The sequence below is a fragment of the Miniopterus natalensis genome, chromosome 3, assembly GCF_054644295.1.
Source record: "Miniopterus natalensis isolate mMinNat1 chromosome 3, mMinNat1.hap1, whole genome shotgun sequence".
NCBI lineage: Eukaryota > Metazoa > Chordata > Mammalia > Chiroptera > Miniopteridae > Miniopterus > Miniopterus natalensis.
In genome coordinates this window covers 97,015,013-97,033,650 of record NC_142083.1, presented here as the reverse complement: position 1 = coordinate 97,033,650, position 18,638 = coordinate 97,015,013, and the positions used below count along the sequence as shown (strand labels likewise).

General features: G+C 52.2%; 1 protein-coding gene across 4 annotated transcripts; it reads left to right on the top strand.

Annotated features, from left to right (window-relative positions):
* Positions 1 to 535: 535 nt before the first annotated feature.
* On the top strand, positions 536 to 18,446 carry TAOK2 (TAO kinase 2). Of its 4 annotated transcripts, none has more exons than XM_016218559.2 (19): positions 547 to 1,292; positions 4,170 to 4,336; positions 4,505 to 4,576; positions 4,675 to 4,776; positions 5,255 to 5,300; positions 5,427 to 5,523; positions 5,682 to 5,795; positions 5,902 to 5,993; positions 7,939 to 8,032; positions 8,135 to 8,216; positions 9,006 to 9,173; positions 9,343 to 9,603; positions 9,792 to 9,953; positions 11,439 to 11,804; positions 11,885 to 12,088; positions 12,427 to 12,666; positions 15,777 to 15,989; positions 16,935 to 17,117; positions 17,206 to 18,446. In XM_016218559.2, exons 2-19 carry the CDS (start codon positions 4,205 to 4,207, stop codon positions 17,725 to 17,727), a joined length of 3,150 nt encoding a protein of 1,049 aa, XP_016074045.2. In that variant the 5' UTR covers positions 547 to 1,292; positions 4,170 to 4,204; the 3' UTR covers positions 17,728 to 18,446. The 4 variants fall into 4 exon arrangements, with proteins under 4 accessions (XP_016074043.1, XP_016074042.1, XP_016074045.2 ...); XM_016218558.2 differs by having other exon boundaries at positions 9,325 to 9,603; XM_016218557.2 differs by lacking the exons at positions 15,777 to 15,989; positions 16,935 to 17,117; positions 17,206 to 18,446 and having other exon boundaries at positions 536 to 1,292; positions 12,427 to 14,550.
* Positions 18,447 to 18,638: the final 192 nt, after the last annotated feature.

Sequence of the window (18,638 nt, the reverse complement as noted above, 5' to 3'; positions counted from 1 at the left end):
ACCTTGGACAGGTCATGCAACTGTAAAAGGCCTCAGTTTGCTTTAAGGACTTTACAAATTACCTAGCAAAGATTCCTCAAAGTTGGTAGCCCAAAGGGAGGCTGTCTGGTTACTAACCTGAGCAGCCCATTTTCCCGCCTTTTCCCGCGCCAAGCGCCAGCCTTCCCTCACCCCTCCCAGCATCTGCTCTGCACGCAGGCGCAGATCACGTCTTCTTTTTTCCTTCCGCCCGCGCCCCCTCAAAGCTTCCCCTAGCAACAAGCTCAGGCTCACCGCTAAGGCGGGGCGAACCCCTGCGCCGCAGCCCCCTCCACCGCCAGTTGGAAAGCGCGCTGGGCTCCTCCCCCTCCAAGCCTAGCCCTTCTCCCCGCCTCCCACCCAGGGTCCGCGTGGCGGAGCGCGTGCGCACTCTGCCTTCATGGCTGCCTATCTCCCCGGCCCCAGCAGTAAGGAGAGAGGGGCGGGGCTGTTTCCTCTGAGGCCCCGCCCCCTTTGGCCGGGCGTTTCTACAGCGCTTGCGCGCTCCCACCCGGTCTCCATCTTGGAATTGGGAGGAAGAGGGAGAGGGAGACCGGGACGAGACCTGGGTTGTGGTGCAGCGAGAACCTAAGACTGAAGAGGAGAGGGAGAGGGGCTGCCGGGACTTCCCTTAGCTACAATCTTTCACCTGCCCTCAGGAGAGAGAAGGAGGAGGAGGCCGGGGCGGGAGTGGGGCTGTCACCCTCCGACCCTGACGTGAGAGGGGCCGTTTGGCCGGACGTCCTAGGGGTGGGCGCCCTGTCGGTGGCCGGAGACCTGGTGCTTTGGTGCTCCGGTCCTGAATTTTCGGGCTTGTCCCCTCGCTTCTCAAATATCTGGCTATTAGCCCCACAGGTTGGAGATATACGCGACTTCGGGTCCCAACCTTTCTAAACCTGGGCTCGTTTTATAGGGTTCCAAATATCGGGTTCAGGGCCCTGCGTGCACCATATCCGGGGTTAATTCCCCACTCGTTCAAATACCAGATTCAGCCTCCCCGCGTTCAGATATCTGGGGTTCAGACCCCACAATCAGAAATCCGCGACTCCGCAACTGTCGCCCTCGAGGAGGAGGACTGGACCGCGAGGTCAGATCAGGTTGTCACCCCCTCCCCTCCAGGGGAGGCTTCCCGGGCCCGCCCCTCAGGAAGGGAAAAAGCCGAGGAAGAGGTGGCAAGGGGAAAGGTCTCCTTGCCCCTCTCCCAGCTTGGCCGAGCCGCTGGAGGACCCCAGGAGGAGTCGGAAGCGCTGGGGCACCATAGTGACCCCTACCAGGTGAGACACGGGGTGCAGGGACGCGGGTCCCTGTGTCTAGCATTGAGAAGAAAGGGTGCTCCTTTCTCAGAAGCTGGGCCTGGGTAGGCCCTCAACTCAGGATGGGGAAACCCAGCTGGGCCAGTGGTCAGCCTCAGGCTAGCCTTGCCTTCTGCTACCACCTTCTTCCCCTTCCTCATCCCTTCATTATGTCTTTTTGATGGGGGACCTCAGGTGACAGGGTCTCTGATGTCACCGGGCGTCACACCCTAGGTGTGTGAGCTAATCAGATGGGTTTGCACCCTTCTGATCTCGCCTGTTCACTTTGTCCCTCACAGATGCCTCCGTGATTATAACCCTTTTAACTGTATGTTCTGGGGTGTCGATCCCCATGCCTCTGATCCCCATGGTGGGTCTGCTTATCTGTTTTTTAAGCATGGTCTGGTTGGGTTTCTTGTCCTTTCAAGGAAATGTGTGTGTGCATTTGTGTTTGGCAGTGCCTGGCAGTATTTTCCTCCAGCTATATCGTATAAATAATCTCATAACACTTGTCAGCAATCTATCATTTACAAAGTGCTGTACATCCATTTTCTCATGCAACCCCACTCACCCTTTTATTGCTATCTTCCCATTTTACAGTTGAGAATATTAAGGCCCAGGGAGGTTGCCCAAGGTCACTTAGTGACAGAATCAGGATTTAAGTTGGGGTAAGATTTAAGAATGGGAGGAAGAAGAGCTTCCTTTTTTGGGAGGGTTATACTCAGAAGCTTTTCTTGATGGGAGGCTCTGGCTCCTATCTTCTGCCTCACGGATTTTTCTCTCCACTGTGACCTTCATCTTTACTGTGATCTCAGTCTTTGCCCTGGGTTCCTGAGAGGGCTCTCTTCTGACAAATGATAGCTACAGTGGTGTCTCTTAATAGTTAAGCCAAGCTGCTGGGGTAGGATGATCCCCAAAGTGTTAAAGCCTTGTGGTGACCCTGGAGGCAGGAAAGAAAAATCCGTATACTGAATGTCTGCATAGTGTTCCTAAGTATGGGATCTCACTAAAAATTTCACAACACCCCTGTGCTGTAATTCATTTTACTGAAGAGACGACCAAGTATAATGAACTTACCAAAGCCCTGTTGCTGTACATTGAGTATGAAATGTACTACTGGTAGTGTAGGGACAGGCACACTTGGATGTCCTCATCTGCAGAATGGAGATAACATTGTCCATTTTAGACGGTGGTTATGATTTAGCACAGATCTTGTGTTCGATGTTATTTGAGGAAGAGGCCCCATGTGATGTGGCCTAGGGTCCTGTGTTGGTATTCTTTGTTGGGAACTGGTAAAGAGGTCAAGAAGATTCCTTTGGCAAATTTTGAGCACCTGCCTTTGTAGGGGGGTATCTGGTTGGGATGAGGGTTGCTTGGCAGGAGAATGGAGAAAGGGGCCTGCTTTGAGCAGCCTAGGAGGTACTGAGGGCAACCCATCAATCTCACAGACTATTCTGAGCCTTCTGCACCCTAGGGGCCCACGCGAGAGAGTTGGGCTTGCTCCTTGCCCTCCAGCTTCCAGTTGGGTTAAGGAGACAAAATTAACAGCACAATAGGAAACAATTCATGACAGAATATAATTACATGCTAAATTGTTAGGCTCTTTTAAGGAGCTAGAACTCTGCCCTGGGAGTCCAGCTCTGCTGAAGGCTCCTTTGTGCCTGAATTCCAACAAGTGCTTACTCAGGAGTCTGGCCTGGAATCCCTTTGGGGGGTCCTGGCTTTGATGCAGGAGCTTTCTCTGGGTGTTTGGCTAGGTGCTCTAGGAGCTCTCCCTAAGCACCCCTGTGGTCAGAGAAAGCTTCCCGCAGGAGCGGCCTGAGCTTATAGTGAGTTGCTGAGGGAGAGTAATGAGCACACATGCCTCACTGGAGAGGAGGAAGTCCTGTTCTCTGACCTTGGAGAAGTCCTCTTTTCTTAACATGCCTCAGTGACCCTATCTGTGAAATGGTGACCGTGATCCTGCCCTGCTTATGTCATAAGGCTGTTTTGAAAGTGCAGTGGTAGAAGATCAGTTTTGGGAAAGTCGCTTAACCTTTCTGAGTCTGTTTTCTCATCTGCAAAATAAGGGTAATAGTAATAACCTCGTAAGTTTGTGGTAAGGATTGAATGAGAGAGAATGCATAAGGTGTTGCTGCACATGCTCAATAAATGTGACTTGTACACTGCAAATGCCCTGTACCTGTGTGATGCCTATGTAATTGTACTGGACAAATAAGGCAGCCCAGATCACAGAGAGGGCCCCAAAGCCAGATGCCATTTCTGTCCCTGTCCTTCCCATTCTAGATCTCCTCCCTGCCACAGTATCCCTAGCCCTTTTTGAGAATGAGTCTTCTGGCCCCTCTGGACTAGTAACCACTTATAACAATGGCCGGATTTCCACTGCCTCCGGCCTGGCCATTTCCTGCTCTCTTCCAGGCTGTGAGAGGTTGAGGGGAGGAGGAGGGGGCCTCAACGCTAAGGGGATTGGAAGATGTCTGGAAATATGGATGGAGTATGGGACTTGTGGGACAGAACACTTGGGGGTTTGGGGATCTGGCTGGGAGGCAGAATCTTATATTCTTGAGGGAGGAAGTTGGGGTTATAGGGAAATGGAACTTGTTGAGGTCTGAGGGGGATGGTTAGGATCCTTAGCTCCCAGTCTTCCTAGCAGTTTTAGGGACTCCGGCCCCCGTGCTCTGGTTGCCAGGGCAACTTTATTTTTTTGGAGCTTTATGTTCCTAATCTGCCCCTGCCCTTCCTCAGCAGTGCCTCTTCCTCATCAGGGAAATAGGGAAGGGGAAGGCAGAAACTTGAGGGACACCTTCCTCTCTCTGAGAGCCCCATCCTTGCTCTAAGAGTACCATTTTTATTCTCCAGATCAGGCCCCACTCTCAGGGCCCTCAGGGGCCACCATGCCAGCTGGGGGCCGGGCTGGGAGCCTGAAGGACCCTGATGTGGCTGAGCTCTTTTTCAAGGATGACCCTGAAAAGCTTTTCTCTGACCTTCGGGAGATTGGCCATGGCAGCTTTGGAGCTGTGTACTTTGTGAGTTGGGGCTTGGGAGGGTGGGGGTAGGGATGGGGATTGCATTCTTCCCTGTGTGGCCCTCCAAACAGTTCTCTACATGACTCCACCACACTAACCTTTCCTGCCCTCTTCCTGCTGCCCAGTTCTCACTGGGTGCCTTCACCACCTTCTTATCTGGTCCTCTAGGCCCGAGATGTCCGAAATAATGAGGTGGTGGCCATCAAGAAGATGTCCTACAGTGGGAAGCAATCAAATGAGGTGGGTCAGGCTTAACAAGACTGGGGGGGGGGGGGCAGGAGACCCCAGTCTCAAGATGCAGGCTGAGTAAGCCTCTCCTCCCCCTGACCACCTCCCAGAAGTGGCAGGACATCATCAAGGAGGTTCGGTTCCTACAGAAGCTCCGGCATCCCAATACCATTCAGTACCGGGGCTGTTACCTGAGGGAACACACGGCTTGGGTGAGCTGGTCCCCTGACTCTGGCCTGATTTTTACCCTTCAACCAGGCCCATCCTTATTTCTTGGTCTAGTCTCTTAGATGGGCCCTACTCAGAGTGCTGGTGTGGGGATCTTGGGAAGGAGGAAGTCTCTCCAAGCCTCTTTATTTCTCCGACAAAGCCATGAGCAGCAGTGTCTGTCCAGAAGGAGAGGCTCCTTTGAAGAGTGACAGGCTATTAGCAGTTGGAAAGGGGGCACGTGGGTTGGAGGAGCTGGAGATTGGATGGGGCTTTGAAGGGATTCGGGTGGGAGAGGCTCTGACTCTAGGGATTCTCCTACCACCCCTCATTTTCTTAGTTGTCCTTCCTCCTTGTCGTTACCCTTGGGGCATTGCCTGAGTGAAGGATAGAGTGAGGAAGCTCTGTTTTGGATCTCTGCCCAAGGGAAATGGGCCAGGGGTGGCCAATTCTGCTGATCTCTGACCCTTGACCCTTCCTTAGCTGGTGATGGAGTATTGCCTGGGCTCAGCTTCTGACCTTCTAGAAGGTAAGTAACTCTTTGTCCAAGTGGGAGAGGGGAGAAGAGCAGAGAAGCTATAGGGGAAGTAAGGGAAGCTTGTTCCAGTCCCACCGTTGAGCTCCCTCAGTTTGATGTTTTTCCCTCACTCCCCAGTGCATAAGAAGCCCCTTCAGGAGGTGGAGATTGCAGCTGTGACCCACGGGGCCCTTCAGGGCCTGGCTTATCTGCATTCCCACAACATGATCCATAGGTACAAGCAGCACTGATGAAGGCTGGGAGGGAGGGGGATGATCTCTACACCACTCTTCATTCAGCTGGGCTACAGCCTTCTTGAAAACTTGATACTCTAGCCCCTACCCTGCCTTCCTGAGATGCATCTCTTACTCTTGTGCTTTGCTTCTTTGGCAGGGATGTGAAGGCTGGGAACATCCTGCTATCAGAGCCAGGCTTGGTAAAGCTAGGGGACTTTGGCTCTGCATCCATCATGGCACCTGCCAACTCCTTTGTGGGCACCCCGTACTGGTGAGTGGGAGTAGTGTTGAGTGGAGAGAGCTCCCAGGAAGTTGGGAGCAGGAGTTGGCAGGGTCTGGGTGGGTAATTAGCCTCTTTCTCCTGACTGTTCTCCCAGGATGGCTCCAGAGGTGATCCTGGCAATGGATGAAGGGCAGTACGATGGCAAGGTGGATGTCTGGTCGTTGGGGATAACCTGCATCGAACTGGGTAAGGACATCCCCCTCTCTGCTCCCTCATCCTCTTTTCTATTCATTTCCTTCCCATACCATACCATCCTTCAAGGTCTCCAAGTTCCTGTCCATTTTAACTCTACCCTTGATCCCCAATACAGGCGGCTGTCAAATTCTCCCAGTTCTTATACCTAAAGATTTCATAGCATTTATCTCTTTCTGTCTATTACTCTAGTTCTAAACCTTTTTTGAGCACCCACGGTGTACCATGTGCTGTGCTTGTAGGTTCTGGGGGTATAACAGTGAATGAGGATCCTGTGTTCATGGAATTTATATTTAAGTTGGGGAAACAGGCATGTTTTCTTTCAATGTGATAAGAGCTGAATGGGGGAGTTAAAGGAATAGTACAACTCTAAAACAAGGTATTTGACCTAGTTCAGAGAGTGAGGAAGGTCTCCTTGTAGCAGAGATATCTAAACAGAACCACAGGGCAAATAATAGTTAGCTGTTCGAAGACTGTAGGGAAGAGCACGCCAGACAGGTAAGAGCAGGCGTGGGGAGCTGAAACTAACTTTCGTTATTTGGAATAATGCACTAATGCAAAGAGCAGTGAGTGATACGGACAGAGAGGTAGGCTCCAGTGAGTTCATAAGGCCTTGAAGCCAAGTTAAGGTTCTCATCTTTATCGGCCCGCACTTTTAAAACTTTTTTTTTTTTTTTTTTAATTTCAGAGAGGGAGAGGGAGAGAGAGATAGAAACATTAGTGATGAGAGAGTCATCGATTGGCCACCTCCCACATGCCCCCCACTGGGGACCTAGCCCGAAAACTGGGCATGTGCCCTGACTGGGAATTGAACCGTGATCTCCTGGTTCATGGGTCGACACTCAACCATTGAGCCACACTGGCCAAGCCACTATTGAAACTATTTAGTGAGATAATGTTTGTAAGGCCTCCAACAGGTGCCAAGCACAGGATAGTTGTCTAAGAAAGTGATGCTGTTAGTTATTCTAATCAGCAACTTCTTGCAGTGATCTTGCCTACTGCCAATCTCTCTTACTACAGTCTTTCTTATGTCACAGAAATCTGCCCAAACTCTGTTGTTTTACCCCCCCCTCCTCAGAGCCATCAGTGGCTCCCTATTGCTTTCAAGACCAAAATCCTATCCATCTTTTCTTACACCAGGCTAACGCTCTGCTTCCTAACACTCTGGCTCTCCCCTTCATGAGCTCCACCCCTGTGTGCCATGAACTTTTCCACTTTCTTGCCTTGGTTTATTTTGTGTCCCCTGCCGAAGGGCAGAAATTTGTACATGTCTATCTCTCCATGTCTGCATTTGCCATTTGAAGCTGCAACCAGACAGGTGATGCAAATACGTGAAGCAGGCCAGGAATAAGAAAAATCTAGAGCTATCTATTTTATTTCTAGTTTTGGTAGAGACATGGATACAGAGAAATACTTCTCTACAGTTAAAAAACAAAAAACATCAATCCTGATGATAAATGGCTACTGATAGTCAGGACCAGAGAAGGAATATGGAGAAGACTATGGCAAACTGGAGATTGCTGGTGCTTAGCTCCCACCCATTGTTATGCAAGAATGTAGGCTCCAGTTCACTAGATCTGATTTTTCACAGCACATTTGTCTGAGCCACAAGGGGCTCCTGGCTTGCAATTTCTAATCTAAGGCCTAACTCCAATATTCCTTTTTCCAAAAGACCTTCCCTGAATGCCCTGCAAATGTACCAGCTTGAAGGTCTATCACACACCCAGGTTTTCAGCCATTATCTGCCTCCCTCTTGTGCCAGTTAACAGTTTGAACTTGATATTATTTGCCCAGTTCTATTTAATCTTTCCTGTCAGACTGAAAGTTCCTTGAAGACAGTCAGGAGCTGAAATGTGAAACAGAGACTTCTGATTTCTGTTCCAGTCTCCTCTGCCTACCTGCCACCTCTTACTTTCTTCCACTTGATCTGTCTCTATAGCGGAACGAAAACCACCGCTGTTTAACATGAATGCGATGAGTGCCTTATACCACATTGCACAGAATGAGTCCCCTGTGCTCCAGTCAGGACACTGGTAAGGACTTGGATTTCTGGGCCCGGCAGTTAGGCCATAGGGTAAGGCTGCCTGACTCATGCCCTCCCCACCCCTCCTCCCTCACCCTCCTGTGACTACTAGGTCTGAGTACTTCCGGAATTTTGTCGACTCCTGTCTCCAGAAAATCCCTCAAGACAGACCAACCTCAGAGGTTCTTCTGAAGGTGAGGACTCACTGGTCTAGCATTCTCCCAGCATTGTAGCTTCTTCAAGCCACAAGAAATCCTTCAGTGAAATTAGTGATTCCTAGTTCTTCCTCCACCAAGAACTTCATTTATGAATTTCCATCATCATCTCTGTACCCTATGGACACTGTGTGTTGCTAGATTTTGTCTACTGGACTGCCTTTATTTATTAAGTAATAATTTGTTTTCGTATCTTTTATTAATCAAAAATGTATATAATTGTGAGCCAGAGTTTCTGGTCAGCTTGCGATAACCAGGGTTACCACACTGATCTGATGTAAATCAAGCAAAAAGCCTGTGTAGCCTTGTCATGGGTAAATGTATGATTTCCCTTAGGTGTTTTTTGACTTATCAAAAGTAGAGGGGTCCATCTTCCCTTCATAGATTTATGGGAACCTGAGGAGCCTTAGTTGGGAACTGATGTAGATTGTCTAATTTGACAGTTTTATAATTGTGGGATACCTTGTGAGGCCCAGAGAGGCCTCGTGACATGTCTGGGGCATATAACACTTTGATAGAGGACTTGGACTAGAATCCAGATCTGACTATTCTTGCTTGTCAGCCGTGGCTGAAGGAACAAGAGACTGGGAGTAGAGATTGGGTTGTGAAAATTAATGTGGGAGAAAGTGTTGGGACAAAGCCAGCATCCACCTATGATGGGCGTGGGCCCCAGGGGAGTGCCTTAGGTTAGAGGTAATGCCAGCACCCATAGGATATTGAGGGTCATCGGTGCGCCTGGCAGCACACCTCAGTGTTCTCTTTCCCCAGCACCGCTTTGTGCTCCGGGAGCGGCCACCCACAGTCATTATGGACTTAATTCAGAGGACCAAGGATGCTGTGCGGGAGCTGGACAACCTGCAGTACCGCAAGATGAAGAAGATACTGTTTCAAGAGGCACCCAACGGCCCTGGTGCTGAGGCTCCAGAGGAGGAGGAGGTGACCCAGCTTGCCCTGCCACCCTTTACCACCATGTACTTGCATCCTAGCAGCTGCTTGGCCCCCCTTGCCCACCCCTCCTCACACCCACTGTCTCCTTGTGCTACCTCCATGTACACACCCCTTGTTCTTCCCCTTCCCTGCCCAACAGCCTACGCCCTGTCTACAGGAGGTGGAGCCCTACATGCATCGGGCTGGGACACTGACCAGTCTAGAAAGTAGCCACTCAGTGCCCAGCATGTCCATCAGCGCCTCCAGTCAGAGCAGCTCAGTCAACAGCCTAGCAGATGCCTCAGACAATGAGGAGGAAGAAGAGGAGGAAGAGGAGGAGGAAGAGGAGGAGGAAGGCCCTGAAGCCCGGGAGATGGCCATGATGCAGGAGGGGGAGCACACAGTCACCTCCCATAGTTCCATCATCCACCGCCTGCCGGTATGCAGCTCACCCTGAGTAGGCCTAATAGTGGAAAGGCCCAGCCCCATGCTCAGGCATCATCTCGTTTCCCTTCTCTCCCTCCCAAGCATGACTGCCTCTCCTCTAAATCTGACTGGGTCTCCAGGGAACTCCCCTTGGGTCCAGTGGCCTCTGAGCCTGGAACATCCTTTCCACCTTCCCTCTAGGGCTCTGACAACCTGTATGACGACCCCTACCAGCCAGAGCTGACCCCGGGACCTCTCCAGCAGCCTGCAGCCCCAGCTCCCACCTCTACCACCTCTTCTGCCCGCCGCCGGGCCTACTGCCGCAACCGGGACCACTTTGCTACCATCCGTACTGCCTCCCTGGTAAGTGCAGCCATCCTTCCTTGGGCTAGAGGCCCCAAACTAAGTCCAGAAATTATTTTCTCCTTGTGACACAGAAGTAAGTCCAGATTCTAACCTCACTTTTGGTTACTGTGTCTTACCTTCTCTTCAGCCCTGTCTCGTTCCAACAGACTGTTTTGGCCACACTGCCCAATGTGTCCAGTCCCCCGGAAGTCATAGTCCTCCAGTGGATTAGCCACATTGGGTGTTCCTAGCTTGGCAAACTTTCATACCATTTTTGTGGCTGGGCTTAAATAGTGTCTCGGGGCCTTCCTAGGCCCCTGGCCAATTGGGTGCTTTACATCCCTGTGCTGTGCTGCTCCTGAATAGTATTATGAAAGATGGGCTGGATTCTGTGCTTTTAGGGGGCAAGGGTGATGTTCAGGTATCTGTCTCATACTAGTGATTGGTTCTCAGGTCCACACACATGCCTATATTTAATCCAGCTCCTCGGGGAGGGACCGAGTATGATCCCATTGGAGAGATGAGGCGGTTGTGACTCACAGGACCTGCTTGCCCAGGGCACTTGCCCGAGCACCTTTGATGGTTCTCAAATTCTGTAAACAGGACCTTGGTCCTTTCTTAAAACTAAGTCATAGCAATGTTTTTCTCAGTTGACAGGGAAAAGTGGGTAGACTTTATAAAACATAGTTTTTCGTTCATACCTTTAATAAACATTTAGATTACATTCTTGCTTAGCTGGAAGCACCAACAACCCCTTACAGGCTACTTGGTCTAGTATGTTCTTGTGGTCTCTGCATGTGGTTGGTTGTTCTGGTAGGTCAACTCTTCAAATCCTGTGATACTTGGTTCTTTGTGATACTGTGCAGAGAAGTCTGTGACTTCCAGGGGATTGGCCACCTGGACAGTGGACCTTAGCTCAAAGCTTATATGTGGACATCCAGGGCCAGTATTCTTGTTATTCCAACATCTCACGTCCAGATCCCGGCTCTGAACTTGGGCTGTAATGATCCTCAGTGTTTGCTGAAGGGAAACGAAGCTAACACTTACTGGTTCAGTGTTCCAGACACTAGTACGTATGTATCAAAGTTAATCTCCACAGTCACATATAAGGAGGTATTATCCCCCCCACTTAATAGATGAGGAAACCTCGGCTTAGCAACCTTAACTTGCCTGAGGTCACACGGTTAGTAAATGGCAGAGCTGGGACATAGACCCAGGTCTGTTTGCTTACTCTTTTGAACTAATATGAGTTGTTCCTACTTTTACACCAGGATATGCTCAGTATATTTTATCATCTCATTCAGTCACATCAGTCTGTGAAGTCTATTATATTTCTATTTTCCAATTGAGGTGGCAGGCTCAGAGAGGTTATGTGTGAAGAAGGTACCAAATGTGAGAAATAAACCCAGGATTCTAAAACCCATGCTCTTTGTCCAAAGAGCATGAAGACTCTGTGTGTTGTTAAAATGGAGGTCAGGGCTCACCCTTGTCTCTCCCCTCCAGGTCAGCCGTCAGATCCAGGAGCATGAGCAGGACTCAGCTCTGCGGGAACAGCTAAGTGGCTATAAGCGGATGCGACGACAGCACCAGAAACAGCTGCTGGCCCTGGAGTCACGGCTGAGGGGTGAACGTGATGAGCATAGTGCACGGCTGCAGCGGGAGCTTGAGGCACAGCGGGCTGGCTTCGGGGCTGAGGCAGAAAAGCTGTCACGGCGGCACCAGGCCATCGGTGAGAAGGAGGCGCGAGCTGCCCAGGCTGAGGAGCGGAAGTTCCAGCAGCACATCCTTGGGCAGCAGAAGAAGGAGCTGGCTGCCTTGCTGGAGGCGCAGAAGCGAACCTACAAACTTAGGAAGGAGCAGCTAAAGGAGGTGGGATAGGTTACAGCAGTAGGTAGGTCCTGGTGGTGGGCAAGGCAGATCCTAACTGCCCTGCTCTCCCCACTGCCCAGGAGCTCCAGGAGAACCCCAGCACACCTAAGCGGGAGAAGGCTGAGTGGCTTTTGCGGCAGAAGGAGCAACTACAGCAGTGCCAGGCAGAGGAGGAGGCAGGGCTGCTACGGCGGCAACGCCAGTACTTTGAGCTGCAGTGTCGCCAGTACAAGCGCAAGATGCTACTGGCTCGTCACAGCCTGGACCAGGATTTGCTGAGAGAGGTGGGTCACCCCATATCCCATTATCCTCCCAGATCCCAGACAGCCTTTTTCATTTGCCTCACTTGTGGTTGTCTTTCTCCACTGCCCTCCATTTTATGGCTCTGCCATCTCTTGAACACCCCTTTTGTTTCTCATGCCTACCAGACAGACCCTGCTAGAATTCCCTTAAGATTCTGTTTCCAGGACAGCCAGGAGTTTGGCTCCCTTATACCCCTCATCTACACACCTCATCTCCCCACCCTCAGCTCCTTCTGCCAAGGAGTTTTGGGACTCTCACTTCCTTGACACCAACAAGGCTTCCTGACTGGACTCTGGGCCCTGCCTCTCTTCTGCTTCAGGACTTGAACAAGAAACAGACACAGAAGGACTTGGAGTGTGCATTGCTGCTGCGGCAGCATGAGGCCACACGGGAGCTAGAGCTACGACAGCTCCAGGCTGTACAGCGCACAAGGGCAGAGCTCACCCGCCTGCAGCACCAGACAGAGCTGGGCAACCAGCTGGAGTACAACAAGCGGCGTGAGCAAGAGTTGCGGCAGAAGCATGCAGCCCAGGTTCGCCAGCAGCCCAAGAGCCTCAAAGTACGTGCAGGCCAGCGTCCCCCGGGCCTCCCGCTCCCCATTCCTGGGGCTCTGGGACCACCCAGCACAGGCACCCCTAGAGAAGAGCATCCCTGCTCATCTGGCCAGGAGGCAGTCCTTGACCAAAGAATTCTGGGAGAGGAGGAGCAAGCAGTTCCAGAGAGAAGGATTCTGGGAAAGGAAGGGGCCACCTTGGAACCAGAGGAGCAGAGGATATTGGGGGAAGAATCAGGAACTTCTAGTCCCAGTCCACAAAAACTTAGGAGTTTGGTTGATGAGGAAGTTTGGGGTCTTCCTGAGGAGGAGATAGAGGAGCTTAGAGTCCCATACCTGGCACCTCAGGAGAGGAACATTGTGGGCCAGGAGGTGGCCAGGACATGGAGATTATGGGAGAAGGAGGATGGGAGCCTCCTGGATGAGGAATTTGAGCTTGGCTGGGTCCAGGGCCCAGCACTGACCCCAGTACCTGAGGAGGAGGAGGAGGAAGAGGAGGAGGGGGCTCCAATTAGGACCCCAAGGGATCCTGGAGATGGCTGTCCCTCACCAGACATCCCCCCTGAACCCCCTCCAACATATCTGAGGCCCAGCCCTGCTAGCCAGTTCCCTGGACTCCTGTCCCATGGCCTCTTGGCTGGCCTCTCTTTTGCAGTGGGGTCCTCCTCTGGCCTCCTGCCCCTACTACTTCTGCTGCTGCTCCCGCTGCTGGCGGCCCAGGGTGGGGGTGGCTTGCAGGCCTCGCTGCTAGCCCTTGAGGTAGGGCTGGTGGGCCTGGGGGCCTCCTACCTACTTCTTTGTACAGCTCTGCATCTGCCCCCCAGTCTGTTCTTACTTCTCGCCCAGGGCACTGCACTGGGGGCTATCCTGGGTCTGAGCTGGCGCCGAGGCCTTATGGGTGTCCCTCTGGGCCTTGGGGCTGCTTGGCTCCTAGCCTGGCCAGGCCTGGCTTTACCACTGGCAGCTATGGCAGCTGGGGGCAAATGGGTGCGGCAGCAGGGACCTCAGATTCGCCGGGGCATCTCTCGGCTCTGGTTACGGGCTCTGCTGCGCTTATCGCCCATGGCCTTTAGGGCCCTACAGGGCTGTGGGGCAGTGGGTGACCGGGGTCTGTTTGCACTGTACCCCAAGACCAACAAGGATGGTTTCCGCAGCCGACTGCCTGTTCCTGGGCCTCGGCGGGGTAATTCCCGCGCTTCCCGACACCCACTAGCCCTATTGGCAAGGTTTTGGGCCCTGTGCAAGGGCTGGAACTGGCACCTGGCGCGGGCCAGCCAGGGTTTGGCCTCCCGCTTGCCTCCCTGGGCTATCCACACACTGGCCAGCTGGGGCCTGCTTCGGGGTGAACGACCCAGCCGTATCCCCCGACTGCTACCACGCAGCCAACGCAGGCAAGGGCCCCCTGCCTCCTGCCAATCACCACCAGGGACTCTAGCTGGGCGGAAATCCCGAACCCGTCAGTCCCGGGCCCTGCCTCCCTGGAGGTGACCAGCCCAAATCTAGAGCATTGAGCACTTTATCCCCCACTACTCAGTGAAGATTCTGCAGTCCCAGTCCTTTCACCCCTCATTCCTCAGTATGCCTCCCCCCCCCAGCCCTTTAGACCTCTAGACAGGCAGCCTCCTCCACTATGGAGCATAGAAGTTACACTTCGTGTTCTCCTGAAGCTCCTCCCCCCCCCTAAGTTATTGCTGTTCTCCCGCTGTGTGTGTGCTCATCCTCACCCTCATTGACTCAGGCCTGGGGCCAGGTGTGGTGGTGGGTGGAAAGAGTCATGTTTTTTTTTTCTCTCTTTGATTTTGTTTTTCTGTCTCCCTTCCAACCTATCCCCTTTCCCCCATCAAAAAAAGAAAAAGACAAACACAAATAAAATATCTGAGCGGAACTATACCTTTGGCCCAGGCTGCCTCTGTCTGCTTTGTCCTGCCGCCTAGCCTCCCCGGTATGCCCCCAATCCAGACCCTTGGTCCCCGGCTCCATGACCTCTTCACCTCCATCTACGTTATCTCAACCCCTTTCATCCTTCAGCCTCATCCTCTCTGCCGTCATAGCTTTGTTGCATCATGACCACCACCAGCTTGGGGGTCTGGACCTCTTTGAGCTTTGACGTATTTTCTTATTCCCACAGTTCCCATTTGTGGATTCCTTAAGATGAGTCCTTAGGTTCCAGGTCCTTTTGTCCTCACCCCCTGCTTTGTTTCCCAACCATTCCCTATATGGTTCCCTTCTTTCTGGGAGCTGAATTTCTCTCCTGGCATCAGACATTATCCTAAAGGGCTGGGGGATGGGTCTGGAAACCCTCTACAGTAGAGGGTAATGAGTTTGGGGGGCCAGGCAGAGAGTATGGGGGCTGTGGAAATGGGATTGGTTGTGGGCTTGGAATGGGAGCTGAGTGCGTAAGGGGCTGACTGGAATGTGGAGATCTGGCCAGGGTGGCAGCTGCTGGCCCATTGAACTTGTCAGGCCCTTTCTGGCCACCTCCTTTGCCCCTTTGCCTTATGTGGCCTGAGATGGGCCACCTCTTCTTATCCATTTCTCAGCTCCGTGCTTATCCTCCTTCCCTCCTTCCCACCCAGAGGTGCTGAACCTGGGCCTTCCTCTGTCTTTAGCTGTGTTGCTCTCTTCCATGGGTGTGTTGTGTGATTTGGTTTTCTCCTCTTGTACACATTCTGTATCTGCTCACATGCTACTATCTCTAGGTCATGTTTTCTCTTTGCATGGTCAAAGCTTCTTGTATGCCCTTAGTACTCTAAAGATTCTCAGTTCCCTGTCCATGAACTCTCCTGCTGTTTCTTGTGTGTTTTCCACCCAACTCTGTGAACATGCTCTTGGAACCTGTCTTGTTTTCTTTGCATCCCTTGCCCATTGAGAATCTTTCTGATCTCTCTCAACACAATCCCATCTCTCCATGTCTGTCTGTATACAGTTCCCCCCGCCCCCTCTGTCTAACATGTTTTCTGTTTCTCTCCCTCTCCCTGTCTCTGTTTCTGTCTCCTCTCCTCTCTCTTTTCCCCTTCTCCCCTGATTGTTCCTCCTCCTCCTCCTCTTCCTCCTCCTCCTCCTCTTCCTCTCCCTCTCCCCTGCCCCCATTTCCCCTCGGTCCATCCACTGCATAGTCTAAGGAGCTGCAGATCAAGAAGCAGTTCCAGGAGACGTGTAAGATCCAGACTCGGCAGTACAAGGCTCTGCGGGCACACTTGTTGGAGACCACGCCCAAAGCTCAGCACAAGAGCCTCCTTAAGCGGCTCAAGGAAGAACAGACCCGAAAGTTGGCAATCCTAGCCGAGCAATACGACCAGTCCATCTCAGAGATGCTCAGCTCACAGGCGGTGAGGCCTGGGGTCCAGGGAGGGAGAGCATGGTGGAGGTTGGCCTCTCTTTCCCACTTGGTTATGGGCAGCGAAAGTGGGGGAGGGGGGTAGACAGAGAAGGGGCTTTTTGTTCCTGGGAAGCCTCACTCTCCCAGTTAGTATTCTCCTAAATGGTTTTATTCTCTCTGGAGGATTTTCTTTGACAAAGCCAGCCTGCCTACTCTACCAGGAACCACCAAGAAAAGAGTGGCTGTAATTTTTCCTTGAGCCTGAGTTAGTTTAATGTGTGAACAGGGAGCAAATCAAAATGCCTGTAGCCCTCAGGCCAATTTTCTCAGACTTCTGGAGGGTTTTGAAGGTTGCTGTTCTAAAAGTGGTCACACATAAGACTGGAATGGGCCACTTAAAATATACACATGGTGTAAAAAGTAACACTGTTCGTTGCTATTTTTTCACCCAGTCCCTCTCAGAGGTAACAGTTGTTAATAATTCATTGTACTAGATTTTTCCTATGCATATTTGAAAAGTTACATAAAAATTTTAAACAAGAATGGAATCATACTTTACATACTATTCTTTAACTTCTTTTTCCACCTAATGTTTCTTGGACATCTTCCCATGTCAGTACACATACCTCATTTTTTTAACAGCGTAGAATTTTCCATGGTATGAATATACCATAATTTATTTAACCCATCCCTTATTGGTGGACATTTAGGTTGTTTCCAGTATTTTGCTATTACAACGCTTCAGTGAACACCTTCGAGCACATGTGCAAGTATACCTTGGGGATAAATTCCTGGAAGTGTAATTGCTGTGTCACAGGGTATGACGACCTTTCATTTTGGTAGATGTTGACACTGGCTGCTGCTTGAAACCTTAGGGCCCAGGCCTACCTGGGGCAGGGGAGGATTGTGGGGGTGGGGGAGGAGGCCCCTAAAACTAGTTCTTCCTAATTTCCAGCTGCGGCTTGATGAGACCCAAGAAGCAGAGTTCCAGGCCCTTCGGCAGCAGCTTCAACAGGAATTGGAGTTGCTCAATGCTTATCAGAGTAAGATCAAGATCCGCACGGAAAGTCAACACGAGAGGGAGTTGCGAGAGCTGGAACAGAGAGTAGCTCTGAGGCGGGCACTGCTGGAACAGCGGGTAAGACGGCTTGGCCTCCAGGATGGGGTGGGGAAGGCAGTACCCCCACCCTCACTGGACTCTTTGATTTCTATTCTGGGTGCCCCAGGTAGAAGAGGAGCTGCTGGCCCTGCAGACAGGGCGTTCTGAGCGAATCCGGAGTTTGCTCGAGCGTCAGGCCCGTGAGATCGAGGCTTTCGATGCTGAGAGCATGAGGCTGGGTTTCTCCAGTATGGCTCTGGGAGGCATCCCAGCTGAGGCTGCTGCCCAGGGCTATCCCGCTCCACCCCCTGCCCCTGCCTGGCCCTCCCGCCCTGTTCCCCGTTCAGGGGCACACTGGAGCCATGGCCCTCCTCCACCTGGCATGCCCCCCCCAGCCTGGCGCCAGCCCTCTCTGCTGGCTCCCCCAGGTCCCCCAAATTGGCTGGGGCCCCCAGCACAGAGTGGGACACCCCGTGGTGGAGCCCTGCTACTGCTAAGAAACAGCCCCCAGCCCCTGCGACGGGCAGCCTCGGGGGGTAGTGGCAGTGACAATGTGGGCCCACCTGCTGCCGCGGTGCCTGGGCCTCTGAGCCGCAGTACCAGTGTCGCTTCCCACATCCTCAATGGTTCCTCCCACTTCTATTCCTGAAGTGCAGGGTGGATAAGCAGATGAAGGGGCAGGGGCAGGGGTGGGTAGAGCCTGATTCTGGAGGGCTGTAAACTTGAGGCCCACCCACGGGTGGGGGACAGGATGTTGGTTCCAACTCTCCTCAAACCTCCTCATCTCATGAGCTTCTTGGGCTGGCCAGTGGTCCAGGGTCAGCTTGGGCATAGGTGTCTCAAGGCTGACTAGGAGCCCCTGCCTCCCCACCATGGTGCCAGGGTCTCTCTCCATCACAGCCTCGGAAAAGGAGGGAGATATGTGTGTCAAATATTCATCTAGTCCCCTGGGGGAGGGGAAGGGTGGGTCTAGATATACTATATTCAAAGAACTATACTACCCCTGCAATGGGGCCATGGATAACGGATGCCAGGCCCCCCAGACCTGGGATGTGGCAGAGCAAGTCTGGGGCCTGGGGTGGGAAGTACAGGAGGAAAAGGCTTGCATAGGAAGAAGGATCAGGATGGGGTCTTGGGGTCAGGATGCCTGGGTCTCTCCATTCCCCTGTTGCCGTCTGACGTCCTGTGCCGTCTTGTCTTTTTTTTTTTTTAAACTTGAGATCAGAGCTGGGGCAGGGGAACAAGGAAAGGACCTTGGAAGGGCCTGCTCCCAGGTCTGGGGGCTGTCACGGGAGACCCTCCCAGCTACGGGGCTGGCACAGAGCCCCCATGGCAAGCTTTTAATAAACTGTTGGTTATTCTAACAGACCCCAGGACTCATGCTTTCTAAGCTGTGTATTAAGGACTGTTCAGTGGCAGGTGATAGTGTCACTTGTATTTAAAGAGAATTTATTGGGCTGTATAAGTAAAAACTGCATTGATTTTAATGACTTTGGGCATGACTGGAGCCAGAGCCTCAAATGGGATCATTAAACTTGATCTCTGCTTCCCTTTGCTTTG